This window comes from Somniosus microcephalus, chromosome 3, assembly GCF_052327205.1.
Source record: "Somniosus microcephalus isolate GS21.2 chromosome 3, FLI_Smic_1.0, whole genome shotgun sequence".
NCBI classification, from domain to species: Eukaryota; Metazoa; Chordata; class Chondrichthyes; order Squaliformes; family Somniosidae; genus Somniosus; species Somniosus microcephalus.
The window spans coordinates 343,033,826-343,053,123 of NC_140989.1; the positions used below are offsets into that span (position 1 = coordinate 343,033,826).

The 19,298-nt window shown below is 49.0% G+C and overlaps 1 protein-coding gene across 1 annotated transcript in view; it reads left to right on the forward strand.

The window, feature by feature from the left end:
* The window catches only part of LOC147122292 (dihydropyrimidine dehydrogenase [NADP(+)]-like), a 1,139,740-nt gene that overhangs the window by 840,079 nt on the left and 280,363 nt on the right, over positions 1-19,298 (forward strand). The window contains exon 14 of the mRNA XM_085983269.1: positions 1,580-1,744. Within this exon, the coding sequence (XP_085839395.1) occupies positions 1,580-1,744 (165 nt within the window). The remainder of the gene's footprint in view (positions 1-1,579; positions 1,745-19,298) is intronic.

Consider the following 19,298-nt stretch of genomic DNA (forward strand, 5'->3'; position numbering starts at 1 on the left):
ATGAAGCTGGCGTGCCTCGTGGTGATCCTTTTTTACATTTTTTCTTGTGTACCTTATATGCAAGATGCTTGTGAGCATTTTATATTATAATTCTAGCGCTAACTTTAAGTATGGTAACAATATTATAGTTATTCTCCATGTAATTTTACTCCTCAAGAGCTACTAACACATTAACTTTTTACTATGATTTACCAAGTAAGGTTAATGTTGAGATTAATTTAAAAGTTAAAGTAGTAATTCTACATGCCATTTGGTTCTTTAACTGTCAAATTACAGTACTGAAGTGGATTGTATCGCAGTCTCTAACCTCTGAAATATATGCAGAGCATCAGCATATTGGGAGATGTATAATTACATCTTGGGTTATTCATGGAAAACAGGTTCAAAATCATTTTCATCTTTGAATGCCTGTGGGTCTTTGAAGTGATTGCTAACGTTTGAACTTTTCTCTGTGATTTTATTGTATCCTTTATCTATAATTTTCTACATAATGGCAATGTCATATTATATTATACATAGCTGTATAATATATACAATCTTTTGAAGAGTTGATTTTTTTTTTTAATTACTTAAACCTTCATTTCCTTATGTTTTCCCTCATTTATTTTTTAAACTAAACACTGATTAGATAAAAACTTGTGAGGTTAATTATATACCAAATCTTATTCAAATAGTAATCTGGGTGTTTATTACGCCACAACACGCAAGAGATAAATCTAAAAATATATTTTCTCCTAATGTTTCTTGTTCAAATTTCAATTATCGGACCTTGCTATTAGCACTAATTAAGGCACAGCATAGTAGATCAAAGCAGTTTACGGCCCAGTGCTGCCTATTACTATATACCGGTCACATGAGCTTCTTGCGAGTTCTCCACATATACCTTGGGTGCCCATTTTGTGCACTCCTGCCATAACTTTTGGTGTGAGTTCAGTGGAAGGTCACAAATTAGGCCACAGCCCAAATATTCCCCAGCAGTTTCCATGGGGTCTTGCTGGGGCCGGAGATCCACTTACCCCATTAAGGCAAACTTATCAGCCCCCTTATGAAGGAAGCAACGGCGTCTCCCATGGTAACCCGTTCCCCCCACCCCCACCCCCAACCACCCGAAAACCCAGGGCTACAATTTCCAGCCTCTTCCTTATGGCAAGGGTCCAAGATGCACCTATAATGGCGTGGGTGCACGCAATATTATTTAAATGAATTGACCTCCCTCACCCGAGGACTTTGGCAGGGTCAGCGCCAAAGGTAACAGTCAGGCACTTATGCTGGGGTGTTGGGTTCAAGGGTTTTTGGGCCTTGTGTTGTAAGGGGTAGGGAAAAGCAGAAGCACATCAATTTCCCTGATGAATGCTGCCTACTAATGACTGTAGAGTAAGTTCGGAGATTACCAAAGAATGTTCACAAGCTATAATCTCTTCATATAAGGGTGTTGTTTGGTTAGCAAGCAGCCTTTTGTGGAGGGGAAAGAGAAAGACCAAAGTAGAAGGATAGCATAGCATGTTGATTAGGCTAGCGCACTTTTTTAACATTGCTGATGGATTGCCTCTTTACCGATATGTATGTTTGTATTTAAAAGGATATTGTGACCAATGTTTCTCCAAGAATTCTACGTGGAATGACTTCTGGTCCTGTCTATGGCCCTGGACAAAGCTCCTTTCTTAACATTGAACTCATCAGTGAGAAGACATGTGCATATTGGTGCAAAGGCATTACTGAATTAAAGGCCGATTTTCCAAATAATGTGAGTACCATAATCAGTTTGAATTTCCCCTTTATAGCTGTTCCTGCATTTACCTTGCATGAACTGAAGTTGTACTTAACTATGAATTAACACCTTGGGTTACAAACTGACATGAATCAGTCATTCATGAAAGAAAGACTTATGAAATAATACTGAGCAGCCTGCAGGTGGCGCTGTCCAGGGAGAGTATAAATACTCGGGCACGGGCCCAGCTTGCGCAGGACATTCTTAACAGGAACTAGTGAAGGACACAACTAGACCTCCATGTTGCAAAACAGTTGATTGAAGCTTTGTTTAACGCTTAGACCAAGTGCCTAGTAGTTTTCTTACGTCACAAACTACAACTATTAGAATTCTTTACGCTTATTCTTAAACACAGTCATCTGCAAGGCTTCAGTTCTCCAGGTACTTTTTCTTGTGTGTAACGCAGGAAACCAGCTCCTATTAGCATCCCGTGTTTCCTATGAATGAAGCATTATCTAATACACAAAATAATCTGGGATATAATGCCGGGGGTGAGCAATGGGTATGTTCATTGTCTCTGGATTACACAGGGAAGATTTTCACAACGCAACCATGTCACTTCAGAAGACAATTAATACCATTCATGACAGACACTTTTGTGACAAGACTGCCAGAAAGGTTTTTTTTTTCCACAATCTTTAGAAGCATGTTGTTGAAGTCAGTCAGAATGATACAGTAGCTATGAAACAGTTCATGAATGGGTTAAGCAGACGGACTTTTCAGTTGACTTCCTTTGATTCACTTTCTCTGCAAAACTTTCAGATAAATGCTTCTCAGAAGGTGTAGCTGCCAATCCTTGCTGGATACAATTCCGGTTGAGGCAATTTTGCATATTCCGCCAAGCCGGCTGGGTTCGATGTAACTAGTTTTAAAGCAGCTGCAGCACTTCAAATGAGGATATGTTAAAATATAGACTTTTATGATTTGAAACATGGCATTATCTTGAGTGACAACCCAATAATCAGTAGACTTTGTCTGTTTATTTCTAAACACAATCATCTACCATTAAACCGAAAGGCCTTGAATTGCCCAATTTCCCGCCATAACTTCAGCGGGAGAGCAGCGGAACACTGCGAGAAGTGTCAGAAATGGCCATTTTCTGCCATCTATGCCATTTCACCGGAGATTACGCTACTCTCTTGTCAAAGTTACACCAGGAGATCAAGGCAAACCCCACGAAAATTCAGGGCCAAGATGTTATACTAAGTAGTAGATGCAAAGAAAGTAATCTATGCTAGACTTTGATTGGACAGAAACCGTGGGCTGCATTTTCCTTGTAGCAGCAGGGTAGCAGTGGGACAGGGGCTGCTGCCTGCCCTTCAGACTCTGTCGCAACACTGACCCATTTTCCTGGGTCGCGGGGCGGGGAAGGAGGGTGGTTGGTGGGAGGGGGTGTTATTTGTTATTCAGGGCGGGATCTCCACCACCAAGAAGAACCTGCCGCTGCCTGGCTGTAAAATCCCAGGGATAGCTGCTGCTGTACCGGAAGAGCCAGCCGGGTATTTAAAGGGACAGAAGAGCCCCACAGAGTAGAAGGGCAAAACTTACTTTTAGAACTTGGCCTGCATGTAGGGAGAGGACTCCACAACTAGGCCCAGTCCCTCCATCGAGGCCAGTGCTACCACTACCCTGGGCTAACACTCACCTTCCACCAGGCATTCCTCTGGAGTGGCGGTACTGGTGGCGAACGAGAGAATAAAAGGGTGGGAGGGTGAGAACCATCCTCCTCCCCCCCACCCCCCACCAGCATTTACATGTGATGGGTGGGAAGGGGCAGCCAGCTGCGATCCCAGCAGAGACAGGGGGATAGAAATTGAGCTCGGGGCAGAGGAAGCAGCAGGAGGCCTCAGCACCCCATTTTCCTGTCATTTCCTGCCCAATTTCAGGTGACGTAGCAGAGGAAAATTCAGCCGCTTGACTCCTGAATGCTGGTCACTGTGATGTTAAGGTTATTTTGCAGCTCCAGCATTGTTCTTCTTCTTTTACTTTTGACAAGCATGCTTTGCTTCTCCACAAGATTACATAGAATTACATAGAATATACAGGATGGAAACAGGCCATTCGGCCCAACCAGTCCATGCCGGTGTTTATGCACCACTCGAGTCTCCTCCCATCCTTCCTCATCTAACTCTATCAGCTTAATCCTCCATTCCCTTCTCCCTCATATGCTTATCTAGCTTCGCCTTAAATGTATCTGTGCTATTCGCCTCAACTACTCGCTGTGGGAGCAAGTTCCACATTCTCACCACTCTCTGGGTAAAGAGGTTTCTTCTGAATTCCCTATTTGATTTCTTGCCGACTATCTTATATTGATGTCGCAAGTTTTGCTCTTCCTCCACAAGTGGATAATCTTTCGAAATGTAAGAAATGTGTTTGTCATCCTTTATCCTTCATGCAAGTATTTGAATAATTGATCCAAGGTCCATGCAAAGAACACTTCGTGCACACCATGGGCTGGTCACCTAATTCGGGGCCTCTGGCATTGTCGTTTCGTAACCAGGCCTGAATAGGTGTGCCAGATGGCTCTTCACCATTCCTTTGAGAAGCTACCTGGGGGTAAAATTTCCTCCTCCTTAGTGTCTGGGGAATACACAGTTTCCCACGTGCGGTGAAGACGAAATTGGGGGCGGAGACCCATTGCACCCAGCCACGGTCCACATGTTGCTCCAGAGTTTCCAGGGGCTGTCCTGAACGATGTGACTGTGCTGGGTCTGCATCCACAGTAGGCACAGGCTGAGCGAGACGATGAGAATGAGGGTGCCCTAGAACCTCACTTTCCTCTGTCCGTGGTCATGGGGCAACCAAAAAAGAGGTGTTCCAAAAAGCCTGGCCATGGGCCTTGCACTGGGTTCTTCCACAGGCCAAAGTTTATATGAGAGCACCAGAAGAACCTCAAAGATTGAAAGATTAAAGGTAATTACAATATTATCTCCCCCCCTCCTTTCACTGGACAATTTTTATATCTTTTTTTATTACATTCTCCTTTATTACTTTTTTGTTATAGTGCAGCTCTTCAATCAACAGCTAAGTGTTAGGTCAAAAGCAAAATACTGTTGAGATACCGCGGCAAACGTGGGAGTCGAGACCAGAGCTATTGAAAACACAACTGCTTTATTCCAACCACATGACAAACAGGAACTAGAAAAGCCCGCGCATCCACTTAAATACTTCCCAGACAGGAAGTGCACCCGGCAGCCTGTCCCTGCGGGAAACAAGTTGCTGGAGGAAAGGGCCCCCGGCTGGGGGCTTCTGCTTAGACTGTCTGTGCCGCCGTGAGCGGATTATGTCCAGTGGTGGCGTGTCGCCACAGAGCTCCCCCCAGAATCCGCTTAGGAGGAGTGGACGAGTCGTGACGGTGGTCTAATGGTTCTGCTGCAGCGGCTCTGAGTGGTCGCCGGTCTGGTTGGTTGGGTCGGGCGGTTCGCCGCCGGCTGTGCTGGCTTGCCGGGGGGACGGCCTCTAGTTGGAGGCTGGGCCACGGGGACCTGTTCCCCTGGTTCTGTGTGTGCTGGTTTAAGCCGGTCGATGGAGACTGTCTCGACCCTGTCGCCGAGTCGCAGCTTGAAGACCTTGTCCCCGGTTTGTAGTACCTCGTACGGACCGTCGTACGGGGGTCGCAGGGGCCCGCGGTGCGCGTCGTGTCGCACGAAGATGAAGCGCGCCTGCTGTAAATTTGGCGGGACGTGAGGTGCGAGTTCGCCGTGTCGGTTGACCGGAAGTGGGGCGAACTGCTGAGCGGAAGAGAAAGAGTCGAGCCGCTGCTGTTCGGCCGACCAAGGCTTGGTAGGCTCCGGAAGGAATTCGCCTGGGACGCGCAGCGGTTGTCCGTAGACTAACTCCGCTGCCGAGGACTGGAGGTCTTCCTTGACTGCGGTGCGTAGGCCGAGTAGCACCCACGGTAGGCGGTCAGTCCAGGTACTGTCCTGCAGGCCGGCGCGGTGTGAGGCCTTGAGTGAGCTGTGGAAGCGTTCACAAAGTCCGTTGGCCTGCGGGTGGTACGCCGTGGTGCGGTGGAGCGTCACCCCGAGGTTGCGTGCTGTGGCCGTCCAGAGTTCGGAGGTGAACTGGGCGCCTCTGTCGGAGGTTATGTCGGCCGGTACGCCGAACCTCGCAACCCAGGTGTTAACGAACGCCCTGGCGATGTCGGCTGTGGTGGTGGAGGTCAGTGGCACTGCCTCAGGCCAGCGTGTGTAGCGGTCGACCATCGTGAGGAGATAAGTTTGGCCTTGCGATGGCGGCAGAGGACCGACGATGTCGACGTGTACGTGGTCGAAGCGACGGCTGGGTACCTCGAAGTCTCCCAGGGGTGCTTTGGTGTGCAGCTGTACCTTAGCCCGTTGGCAGGCGAGGCAGGAGGTGGCCCAAGTCCGAACATCTCTGCTGAGGCCGCGCCAGACGAAGCGCTTGGAGAGGAGTTTGACGGAGGCATGGGAACCCGGGTGAGAGAGCCCGTGGAGCGCGTCGAAGACGCGGCGGCGCCAGGTCTCAGGGACGACCGGCCTGGGTTGGCCGAGTGAGGCGTCGCACGTGACTGCCGTGGCTTCGGGCCCGTGCGCGACCTTGGCTAGGCGTAGCCCTGGCAGGCTGGTAGCTGCCGAGAGGAGGTCTGGGTCCGTGAGCTGGGCCGCTGCTAGTTGTGCGTAGTCGACCGCGAGGTGATTTGCACAGACGGCGGGACGGGAAAGGCAGTCGGCGACCACATTGTCTCTACCGGAGACGTGCTGAATGTCCGTAGTAAACTCGGAGACGGCGGCGAGCTGGCGTTGCTGCCTAGCGGACCAGGGCTCGGTGTGCTTGGCCATCGCGTATGTGAGTGGCTTGTGGTCCACATACGCGGTGAAGGGGCGGCCTTCCAGGAGGAACCTGAAATGGCGGACCGACAGGTGGAGTGCGAGAAGCTCGCGGTCGAAAGTGGAGTATTTGACCTCCGGGGGGCGCAGTTGGCGGCTGTAGAAGGCAAGTGGCTGCCACGCGCCATTGACCCACTGCTCGAACACGGCCCCGACCGCGTGGTCGGAGGCGTCGGTGGTGAGCGCGACCCGGGCATCGGCCCTCGGGTGCGCGAGCAGAGTGGCGTCGGCGAGCGCGTTTTTGGTGGCGTCGAAGGCGGCTGCCGTGTCAGTGATCCAGGCTACGTCCATCTTGCCGGATTTTCCTCGGAGGGAGTCGTATAGGGGCTTCATGAGGGCTGCGGCTCTGGGGATGAACCTGTTGTAGAAGTTCACCATCCCGAGGAACTCCTGGAGGCCCTTGATGGTTGTGGGGCGGGGGAATTGCTGGACGGCCTGCACCTTGTTGGGCAGGGGGATGGCCCCAGCAGGGGTGATGTGGTGACCGAGAAAATCGATCTCGGTTAGGCCGAATTGGCACTTCGCCGGGCTGAGGATGAGCCCGTGTTGGGCTAGGCGCCCGAACAGGATGCGAAGGTGTTCGAGGTGTTCCTGTTTGGAGGAGCTGGCCACGAGAATGTCGTCTAGATAGACGAATAGGAAGTTCAGGTCCCGGAGGACTGAGTCCATAAGGCGCTGGAAAGCCTGTGCTGCATTCTTGAGGCCGAAGGGCATCCTCAGGAACTCGAACAGGCCGAATGGGGTGATGACGGCCGTTTTGGGGATGTCCGCGGGGTGTACGGGGACTTGGTGGTAACCGCGCACCAGGTCGACTTTGGAAAAGACGGTTCGTCCGGCCAGTCGGGCCGAGAAGTCCTGGATGTGTGGCACCGGGTATCGATCGGGGGTGGTGGCGTCGTTGAGGCGGCGGTAGTTCCCACAAGGGCGCCAGCCTCCGCCGGGCTTGGGGGCGATGTGGAGGGGCGAGGCCCAAGGGCTGCTGGAGCGGCGGATGATGCCGAGTTGTTCCATGTTGGTGAACTCGGCCCGCGCGATTTCCAGCTTGGCCGGGTTGAGTCTGCGGGCGTGGGCAGAAACTGGGGGGCCGGTGGTGGGGATATAGTGTTCCACACCGTGCTTGGCGGCTTTGGCCGAAAAGGTCAGGTTAGTGAGGGCGGGAAACTCAGCTAGGAGTGCCGAGTAGTCGCCCGTGGCTCTGGCGAGGCAGTAGGTCGTCAGGCCGGCCGAACGGGCCAGGGTAAAGGCGCCGGGGATGGGGGCCATAGTGTTGATGTCGACGAGGCGGTGCCTCGGAATGTCGACAAGGAGGCCGTGGGCGCGTAGGAAGTCGGCGCCGATGAGTGGGCAGAGGACCTTGGCTGTGAGGAACTCCCAGTGGTAGCGGCGGCCCGCGAGGTCGAGCGTGACCATGCGGGTGCCATATGTGCGGATTTCAGAGCCGTTGGCTGCAGCCAGTGTGATACCCCGTGTGCCGCGTTGGATCTCGAGGGCGGAGGCGGGGGTGATGCTGTGCTGGGCCCCTGTGTCGCACAGAAATCGGCGGTTGGTTCTGTCATCAGTGACGTACAGTAGGGGCTCCTTCTGCCCCGCGGCCATCGCGGGGGCCGGTGCGGGGGGGGGTTTGAAGGAACATGGTGGCGTGCAGCGTTGAGCCCTAGCGCCAAAACGGGTGTGGTAGTAGCAGTGACCCGGAGTGGTAGGGCGGTCGGGCCTAGCGGCCCGGGAAGACCGCGTGGTCGTTGCCGTGAGGTCGGGCGCGACGTCGCGAGCGGCCTGTGCAGAGAGCAGCCGGTCGGCCTTTTCGGCTATATCATTCAGGTCTGTGGAGTCAGACTCCACAATGAGCGGGCGGATGCTGGCGGGGAGCTGCCGAATGAAAAGCGTGCGAAAAAGGGCGCCGGGATTTTTGTCGTCTGAGAGGGACAGCATGTGGGAAAGCAGGTCTGATGGTGAAGCGTCACCAAGGCCGGGGAGGTCCAGGAGTTGGCAGTGGCGCTGGTAAGAGGACGTTTGAAATTTTTTAAGTAGCGCGGCCTTCAGATGTTCGTACTTGCCCTCCGTTGGTGGATTCTGCAGCGCTGCCCAAACCTTGGGGACTGTAGCGTAGGTGAGCGAGGCGACGAGGTAGTCGTACTTCGTGGCGTCGACTGTAATGCCTTTCAGCCGGAATCTGGACTCAGCTTGAACGAACCAGGCTTCGGCGAGGTTCTCCCAAAAGTCTGGTAATTTAACCGTGACTGCGTTTGTATCCGCCATGCTAGCTTAGGATTCGTCCTGAGTGTCGGGGTCACCAGTGTTGAGATACCGCGGCAAACGTGGGAGTCGAGACCAGAGCTATTGAAAACACAACTGCTTTATTCCAACCACATGACAAACAGGAACTAGAAAAGCCCGCGCGTCCACTTAAATACTTCCCAGACAGGAAGTGCTCCCGGCAGCCTGTCCCTGCGGGAAACAAGTTGCTGGAGGAAAGGGCCCCCGGCTGGGGGCTTCTGCTTAGACTGTCTGTGCCGCCGTGAGCGGATTATGTCCAGTGGTGGCGTGTCGCCACAGAACTGCGGATGCTGGAAATCCGAAATAAAAACAGAAAATGCTGGAAATACTCAGCAGGTCAGGCAGCATCTGTGGAGAGAGAGAAACAGGGTTAACGTTTCAGGTCGATGACCTTTTGTTAGAACTGGAAAAAGTTAGAGATGTAACAGGTTTTAAGCAGGTGCAGAGGCAGGGAATGGGGGGAGGGGAGGAAAGAACAAAAGGGAAGGTCTGTGATAGGGTGGAAGGCAGGAGAGATTAAATGACAAAAGGGATGATAGCACAAAGCAAAAGGAGACAGGTAAAATGGGACAGGTAGAAACACAAAAGATGAGTCTTGAAGAGGTGTAAATGGGAATGGCAGAATCATCAACAGCTGCCATGTGCAAAAATAGGGGCAGAGGTTATGGTCTGAAATTGTTGAACTCGATGTTGAGTCCAGAAGGCTGTAAAGTGCCTAATCGAAAGATGAGGTGCTGTTCCTCGAGCTTACGTTGAGCTTCGTTAGAACAGTGTAAGAGGCCGAGGACAGAGAGGTCAGAGTGGGAGTGGAGCGGAGAATTAAAATGGCAGACGACCGGAAGCTCAGGGTCACACTTACGGACTGAATGGAGGTGTTGCGCAAGCAGTCACCCAATCTGCATTTGGTCTCCCCAGTGTTGTGGAGACCACATCGTGAGCAGCGAATACAGTATACTAAATTACAAGAAGTACAAGTAAATCGCTGTTTCACCTGGAAGGAGTGTTTGGGGCCCTGGACAGTGGGAAGGGAGGAGGTAAAAGGGCAGGTGTTGCAAGAGATGGTCGCAGTGCCAAGTCACCAGGACTACTGATCCCTAAGTGCTACATGTGCCTGTGTGCAAATGAACAAAGCAAAACAATCCGAGTTCCGCACATTTACAAGTGTAACTGTCGCTCCACGTGCAAAGCATGTGATACACCAGGAAAATCACAGAGATCAGACCCGGAATGTCAGCCATCCAGCTGCTGGATGTCATGGAGTGCTATAATTCCCATCCGCCTGTTCAAAAGGGGAACATAGTGGAACATCAATTATCTGCTATAATGGAGGGAACACCCTGGCAGATAATGGAAATTGGCCAATAATTGCAAGTGAAAAGAAGCATGTACGATTTTTTACATTCTGTTTCGTTTCAAATCTTATTATTCTCAGGCTGAAAAGACTTGAAAAGAAATGGAATGTAAAGCGAGCCATATAGCAGTTGCTCCTTCACGCCTCTTAACAGCTGATCGGTATGCTTCTCTTGCTGAACCTGGTTCTCTTGATCCTTTTCCTCTAGCGATTATCTCCCAACTGCAGCCACTGCTTTGCAGACTGACTGACAAGGGCATCAGAAGTGCACCTGCCAGTTCGAGTCCCGGAGCTGTCATATCTCTCCAGCTACCTGTTTAGACAATTGTTTCACCAGTGCTAGCATTAATTAATATACATATACTGGCACTAGCAGCGTATACAGATTAGTATTAGTGTGGGTGAAATAATAGTTTTAGTTAAAGGGCTGCTAATAATCAATTGTTTTTGTAAAGTCTGTGGGTTATATGGCGAATTAATACACAGACTACAAGAGTAAACTTTAACAGGACTTTACTATTCGAAGGTCAGGGCGAATCTGCCCAATAAATCCTTACACAGCACTTATATACCGGTGTGGTCACTCCCGGTATTACAGTGTACAGCAGCCAAGATAAAGTAGTGCAACACCTAAAATAGTTCTCTTAAAGGTGGACGGTTACATACAATAGTTCTCTTAAAGGTAGAACGGTTACATACACTACAATCCTCCCTTTTTAGCTTACAACATACTTATTCCCCATTAAACATAACATATATCCAACTTCATGTAAAAACAGTTCACAGATGTAGTCTCTGTGGAAACAGTTCACAGATTCAGTCTCTGCGGGAAACAGTTCACAGATTCAGTCTCTGCGGAAAACAGTTCACAGATTCAGTCTCGGTGTAGTCGGTTCACGTTGCTGGAGTGACTCATCCAATAGTCCTTCGCTGTACTTAACAGCTTGAACTTCCATCACTTCTGAACCAGCATTGTCGACTTTTAAAAGCTTGAGTACCTTGGGAAGTTTTTCTACTTCCAAACTGATTTGGCTCCGTACGGAGAGACCACATGCGTGACCTGGTAGAGGTGATAATGGTTCAGATGGTCATCATCTTCTGCTTCGTCTTTTCCTTTTCTGCTTCTTGGAGACTCTCTGGGCTCCACTGTCAGCTGCCAGCTGCATGCACCGTTCCTCCTTCTCGTCCTCCTTTTTCCATAGTAGCGCCACCATCTCCCGATGTTCCTTAGACTTTAGGTGATTCTTCATGGTTTCTGCACTTTGGGAGTTTTCATCACAAGCTGGGCAGAGCAGGTCATCGTAATATCCGGTGTCGTCCAACAGGTCATGGTAATATTCGGTGTCGTCCTGAGCTAGGCCAGCGAGAGGGTCTTCTATTTCCTCCGTACCCAGCTGGACGTTAGCCAGCTTTTGTTCCAAATCCAGACATCTTTCCTGAAGAGACTTCTTCATGCGTTCAGTTTCATCCAGCTTTTTCTGGGCTTCCTGCAAGTCTTTTACTAATGACCTCATTCGTGATTTCAATACTTCAACTTCATTGGGAGATTGATTGATTGTATTATTCAATCCCTCTACTGGAGCAGCTGTTTCAGCATTCTGTTGTTCAACATTGACGTGAATCAGCGTACTTTTGGCATCCAAGGTTTGCTCTGCTGCCATCTTCTCAGTCTGTGTTGCAACCTCAGCTATTCCAATAACTTTTGGGAGCTCCAAATCCCTCTCCTTTGAAGATTTAGACTCATGTCCAAATTGTTCCCATTTCAGAGTCTTGTCCCTCAGCATATGAAGGAGTTGGCTGACCGTTGACTCTTCTGACCTCATCCGTTTCCCAGTAGCTGCAGGGCTGTTTATAACCTTGCCCTGGGGCTCCTTTGCTGTTTCTACTTCACCATCATCCGCAGCCTCCACCATTCGAATTTCCACAAATGAATCGTCCGGTGATGCTGCACCCAACTTCAGTAGGAGCTCGGAATTCATGGCGACCAACTCAGCCTTTTCTGCCTGCAATCTACTAACAAGCGCCTTCAGTTGCTGAACATCTTGCTCCACCAGATTAGAGCACGCACCTTCAGAAACCGAATCAGCTTTGATTCGTTTGGCCTCCTTGTGCAGACGGTTTGTGTGCTCCTGCTCCCTTTTCTCCCTCAGCTGTTTCTGTTGTCTTTCCAGATTCTCCCACTCTGTGTCAAAGAACGTTTTCATTGCTTTTATCTCTTGCTCGAGACGGCAACTCAATTGTTCTAATTGCTGTTGTAATTTGAAATGGAGTTGAGTTCGAGCCCGGTGTTCCTCAGACTTGTGCATGTCTGTAAACTGGACAGACTCAGAATTCTCTGCCAAACTATGTTGTTGTTGTTCAGTGGAATTCTGTTCTGAAACTTTGTTCTCCTTTGAAGCATCAGTATTTATGCACTCCTTCGTTTTTCCAACCTTAGTCAGCAAGTCCATTTTAGACTTGTCTTTCGCACCTGGGCTGGTCTTGTCGTCATCCGTTTCAGAGTCTGAGCTGATTGTCTTCACCGAGTTCTCACTCGTTATTGCTTTTAGGTAGTCCCATTCCATGTTTATTTCCCTGATCCACTCCCGTCCCAGAAGTGGTGGACCTCCCTCAGGTAGTACATATAAGTCCATTCCTTGGTGCTCTTTGCCCCTGTCTCTCACCTTGACTTGTATCTTTCCCATGGGGTATACTTTATGCCCCGTGTATGTCTGCAATACGATCTTGGTATCTCTCAAGGGTATATGTGAGAATAGCCGGTTGTAATCCCTTCGATTTATGACTGATAGGGCTGATCCTGTGTCCAATTCCATTTTCACTTGGACTCCGGCTACTTTTAGTGTGACCCAGATAGTTTGTAGGTCAGCTTCCTTACTCACATTGTGAATTCTCAGACTACCCAGTTCCTGGCCGTTCGGGTCTGAATCCGAATTCTGTTCATCTGAACTCTTCTCAGCCACCTTGTGTACCTTGCTGTACTTTTCCTGCAGTGACTTTTTTCTGTTGTTGGTCTTCTTTCCTGACCGGCATACTTTAGCTATGTGACCAAGCTTGCCACATTTTCTACATTCCTGGTTTTTAAACCAGCATTGGTTCTGGTCGTGTGTTGTCTTCCCACAACGATAACATTTTGTTGTACCCGAAGTCATTTGATCCATGCTGAGTACCGCTGCCTTCAGCTGCATTTCCGCAGTGTCTCTCGCGGCTGCTTCGTGTGATGCTGCAATAAGGACAGCCTTGTCAAGTGTAAGATCGTTCTCTTCGAGCAGTCGCTTTTGTGTTCCTTCCTTCGACAACCCGCACACGAACTTGTCTCTCAATGCCTCTGTCAGATTTTCCCCAAACTGGCAGCATTTCGCTAGTCTACGCAGTTCGACCAAGTATTCCGCGTTGCTTTCCTCTTTCCGTTGCGTTCTCGCATAAAATTTGAATCGTTTCGCCAACATCAGCGGTGTGGGGTTCAAATGATCCTTCAGGACAGCAACAATATCAGCGAAAGTCTGATCCGCCGGTTTAGCTGGTGATAGAAGATGCTTCAATAGCCCGTATGTCTTCGCCCCCATTGCGTTTAATAAGGTGAGAGCTTTATCATCATCTGCTATTTTATTGGCCTCACAATATATCTCGATGCGTTCTACGTATGTGGCCCAATCTTCCACCTCGGAATCGAAGTTGTTGATGTTACCATGCTTAGGCATCTTCACTATCTTTTTGAGAAACCACAACGAATTTGTTCGTTACTTTTTTTTTCCAAAAATGGCGGTTTCCCGCGCTTGTCTTCTTCCCCGCCCACTTTCAAAATGGCGGGTTCCCGCTTCTGTCTTCTTCCCCGCCTACTGGCGGCTTCCCGCGTTTCTTCCCCTGGCGGGAGGGGTAAGCTTTCCTTCGGGCGACAACCGCTGGCTTTCGGAGTTCGCAGCCTGCGCGCTGGCTTCAGTGCGTTCCTTGTTCCCTTTTCTCGGCAGGGCAACTGGCGCTGGGGACAACCCGTTGGCGGCGAACAGTTCCAGCCGCTGGGCGGAATCTCGCTCGGTCTCCCTCGCTCGGTCCCGTTCCCCCCTCGCTCGGGCTCTGTCTCTCCCGCTCGCTCGGGCTCTGTCTCTCCCTCAGCGGCTTTCAATCGCGCCTCTCAGCCCTCTCGCAGTCCGGTCCTTTCCTCCCCCGGCTGCGGCTAAGTTCTCCGCGGCGCGCCGGCTTCAGTTTATTCTGAAGCTCTCCCGCTCGCTCGGGCTCTGTCTCTCCCTCAGCGGCTTCCAATCGCGCCTCCCAGCCCTCTCGCAGTCCGGTCCTTTCCTCCCCCGGCTGCGGCTGAGTTCTCCGTGGTTTGAATTATTTATTATTATCTCCCGCGCCTTACGATCCCGGTCGCAGCGCCTCGCGGCCTCGGTAGCTGCCCGGCCTTTTTCACCGGTCGCGGTCGAGCTGTCTCACGACGCTGTTGCGTCTCCCAGCCCGCTTGTAGCCCGGTCTCTCACACCGGCTGCGTTCCCGCTTGTAGCCCGGTCTCTCACACCGGCTGCGTTCCCGCTTGTACCGCGGCTTCCGTGCCCTATGCTGCCCCAGTCTCAGCGCCTCTGGCCCCGACTTCTGTCCGGCTCCTTTCCCCCGACCGTGGTCGAGTTCACCGCCCTTATCCTCCGTTTCTTTTTATTTTCCCCCTACTCACAGTCAACGTGGCCGACTTGCTTCTCGTGGCTGATCGGCTCACTCACCACGGTGACAGAAGGGACGATCACTGCCTATTGCTGATGGAAGGCTTCATGTCTGAATTCTTCCTTCTTCCTTGCTCTGCAGACTCGAGTCTTCTCTCAGCAGAATGACGAGGGCGGATGCCTCTTCTCGACGCTCGTTAACTGCTTCGGATGTATCGCTGCCGCAGGGTAAGATCGAACTCGTCGCCACTGTAAAGTCTGTGGGCTATATGGCGAATTAATACACAGACTACAAGAGTAAACTTTAACAGGACTTTACTATTCGAAGGTCAGGGCGAATCTGCCCAATAAATCCTTACACAGCACTTATATACCGGTGTGGTCACTCCCGGTATTACAGTATACAGCAGCCAAGATAAAGTAGTGCAACACCTAAAATAGTTCTCTTAAAGGTGGACGGTTACATACAATAGTTCTCTTAAAGGTAGAACGGTTACATACACTACAGTTTTATTTAATAGATAGCTAAAAAAATCTGTGCTACATACCCTGTGAGATGTAAAGATCTATGCTGCCTCTCGAGTCCAACCTATTTGCGTTCCAATGTTCTGAAGGCAGTTACAGCAATCAGCTGAGGCTACATCAAACTTTGTCAAATTTTGTCTGATAATTGCTCCTGTGAAGTGCTTTTGGACATTTCACTACGTTAAAGGCACTATATAAATGAAAGTTATTGTTTTTTTTTATTCGTTCATGGGATCTGGGCATCGCTGGCATTATTACCCATCGTTAATTGCCCTTGAGAAGGTGGTGAAGCACCTTCTTGAGCCGCAGCTGTCCGTGAGGTGAAGGTACGTTCACAGTAGCAGTTTGGTACAACTGAATGGCTTGCTAGGCCATTTGAGGGGGCAGTTAAGAGTCAACCACATTGCTGTGAGTCTGGAGTCACATATAGGCCAGACCAGGTAAGGACGGTAGATTTCCTTCTCTAAAGGACATGATTGAACCAGATGGGTTTTTACAACAATCCAGTAGTTTCACCATTACTGATTCTAGCTTTTTAATTCCAGATTTTTATTTAATTAACTGAATTTAAATTCCCCAGCTACCGTAGCGGGATTTGAAATCATGTCTGTGGATAATTAGTCCAGGTCACGAGATTACTAGTCCAGTAACGTAACCACTATGCTACCGTACCCGATGTTGTTGTCTCATTTGTACTCTAGGAAATCTTATACCATTCAAAAGTTAGCTCAATGGTTAGTAGAATATGTTTCACACTTTTAATGATGGGAGAAAGCACCTGGCATTGATCCAGGGAAATTCTGCTGGAGCAGTGGCTAATTCTTGGGCCTGCTTCCAAAAAAGTTTTTTGGACTGTATTTGTAAGATTAGCCCTTAGCAATAACTACATATTTACTAAAAAACTACTGGCTGAATGTGTCTGGAAAAGATTATTTGCAATTCAGAAGATCGGTCTTTAATGTGATATAGTTCTGGGAGTTCTTTGTATTTTTCTTCCTTAAGAATATTACTGACTAGAATGATTTAGTACATGATAATTCTGGCCTTCCGTCCCAGTGGTACCTGGTGAGCATTTCTCGAGCTCAAAATCAGCATCAGATACAATATATGAAATTGTGCAAATTTGCTTTACATAGAATGATATAGTGTGTACAGCACAGAAACAGACCATTCGTCCCAACTGGTCCACGCCTCTTCATCTAACCCTATCAGCATAACCTTCTATTCTTTTCTTCCTCTTATGTTTATCTAGCTTCTCCCTAAATGCATCTACCTTGTGGTAGCGAGTTTCACATTCTAAATACGTTCTGGGTAAAGCAGTTTCTCCTGAATTCCCTATTGGTGACTATCTTATATTTATGGCTCTTGGTTTTGGTCTTCCTACAAGTGGAAACATCTTCTCTACGTCTACCGTATCAAACCCTTTCATGATCTTAAAAACCTCTATCAGGCCACCCCTCAGCCTTCTTTTTTCTAGAGAAACGAACCCCAGCCTGTTCAATCTTTCCTGATAGGTATTCCTGTAACTCTACAGAAGTTATCGGTATGCAAACAGGTTTGGAAATGCATGTCACTTGATATTTGTAATTAAGTCTTTTTAGTCACCAAATCGTAAGATGATTTCTGCCACATTGAATTAGTAGATATGATTTATTTTATTAGAATCATAGAATCATAGAATGGTTACAGCATGGAAGAATACCATTCGGCCCATCAAGCCTGTGCTGGCTCTCTGCAAGAGCACTTCAGTTAGTCCTACTCCCCCGCCCTCTCCCCGTAGCCCTGCAAATTTCTTTCCTTCATATACTTATCCAACACCCTTTTGAAAGCCATGATTGAATCTGCCTCCACCACCCTTTCAGGCAGTGCATTCCAGATCCTAACCACTCACTGCGTAAAAATGTTTTTTCTTACGTCACCTTTGGTTCTTTTGCCAATCACCTTAAATCTGAGTCCTCTGGTTCTTGACCCTTCCGCCAATGGGAACAGTTTCCCTCTATCTACTCTGTCTAGACCCCTCATGATTTTGAACACCTCTATCAAATATCCTCTCAAATCTCTGCTCCAAGGAGAACAACCCCAGCTTCTCCAGTCAATCAACGTAACTGAAGTCCCTCATCCCTGGAATCATTCTCGTAAATCTTTTCTGCACCCTCTCTAAGGCCTTCACATCCTTCCTAAAGTGCCTTGCCCAGAGCTGGGCACAATACTCCAGTTGGGGCCGAACCAGTGTTTTATACAGGTTCATTATAATTTCCACACTTTTTGAAGAGGCGTGTAGGAGGCGGGACTACAACTTTCGGGGGGTTGTAGTCCCGCCTCCATCGAGTTGTGGCCAACCCACGCGATTTTCACTTGATTGACCTTGTTGAGCCTGCCCAGCGGGCTCAGCAGGCCAATTAAGGGCCACCCGGCAACAGGTGACTTCACAGATTCACATTTCATCTGTCAAAAGCATTTGACAGATGAAATATCAGCGTTTCACAGCAGTTTGAAGCTGTCAAACACTGACAATCTGTACTCCAAGTTAATTCTTTCCTCTCAGGCTGATTTAGAGAGCTCTCCAGAACAGAAAGCTGAATGCTGCAACTTTTGACAGCTCACGGCCATTCTGCTTTCTGTGCCGGTGAGATGAGGGACTCCCAAGACCTGAAGGAAGGAAGGCTGTAAAGGTAAGTAAATGTAAGTAAAACTTCTTTAAATACTTTACACACACCAAACACACTTACCTCTGAACTCATGCACCCATCACTCAACTGAACACCGGACATCTCAAACTCTCCAAGCCCTTCAGCCCGACGGTCCGCCTCGCTAACTTGGCGTGGTTTGGAGCCGTCGGGAATCCCACACTTCAAGAATAAAAATAGGGATTAGGCTAAAAACTGCCTGTTAACTACCTGTTAACAGGCAGTTAATTGGCACTAATCCCCTTCCCGCCTCAGGGTGGCGGGTCCCAGCACAGGTCGGGTATCCGCCTCCTTTGAAACTGGCATGGAGGCGGGTTGGGGCCGGGATGGGTTCGTGCCCCCCCGATTTCGAGATTTTAACCCCCCACACGCCTCCAATCCCGCCTCCATGGCCCAATGAAAATCCTGCCCTATACCTCTATTCATGAAGCCCAGGATTCCGTAAGTCTTTTTAACCGCTTTCTCAACCTGCCCTGCTATCTTCAACGATTTGTGCACACACACCCCCAGTTCTCTCTGTTCGTGCTTCCCCTTCAGGATTGTACCATTTAGTTTATAAGTCCTCTCCTTATTGAAGCAGCTAGAAATTTTTGAAGTGTCCTGGCTTTTAGGACCACAGGGGCTCTTTGCGTCAGGTGACAAATGGAGCCGAGGAATGCTGTTCCAGTCCTCAGCTGATGAAAGAACCTCCAGAGTCCCAAAGCCAGTGTAACTCAGAAACAATCAAGTTGTTAATGTATTTTTTGTTTTAGTCAGGGACTGAAATGTACCTGCTTGTATACATAATCCTCATAATATAATCGTTGTAATAGAAAAAAAAATCATTGAAATTTCTGGTTTTAAAACGGACATTCCTCATCAGCTGGTTCTGTAGCTGCCTGGTTTAATAAGAAAAATCATGACATTCACTCTTCTGTCTTGTGCATTTTTAGCAGCAGCTGTACTCTATGCACTAGCGTATAGTTTCAATATTTTTCCGCACGAGACACTTGTATTCTTTTCTTCCCCTCATCTGCTGATGTGACTGCTTTTGTAACGTTACTAAAAATATAGCTACCTGTTTTTTAATGGTAAACATGACTTGAATTTTGACTTCTGTTTCACGCTATGCAACATCATGCTTGATCACTTGCTTAATTGTTTTCCACTGAGCTACTCGCAGTTTTCAGCATAACTCAATTTCACCGCAGG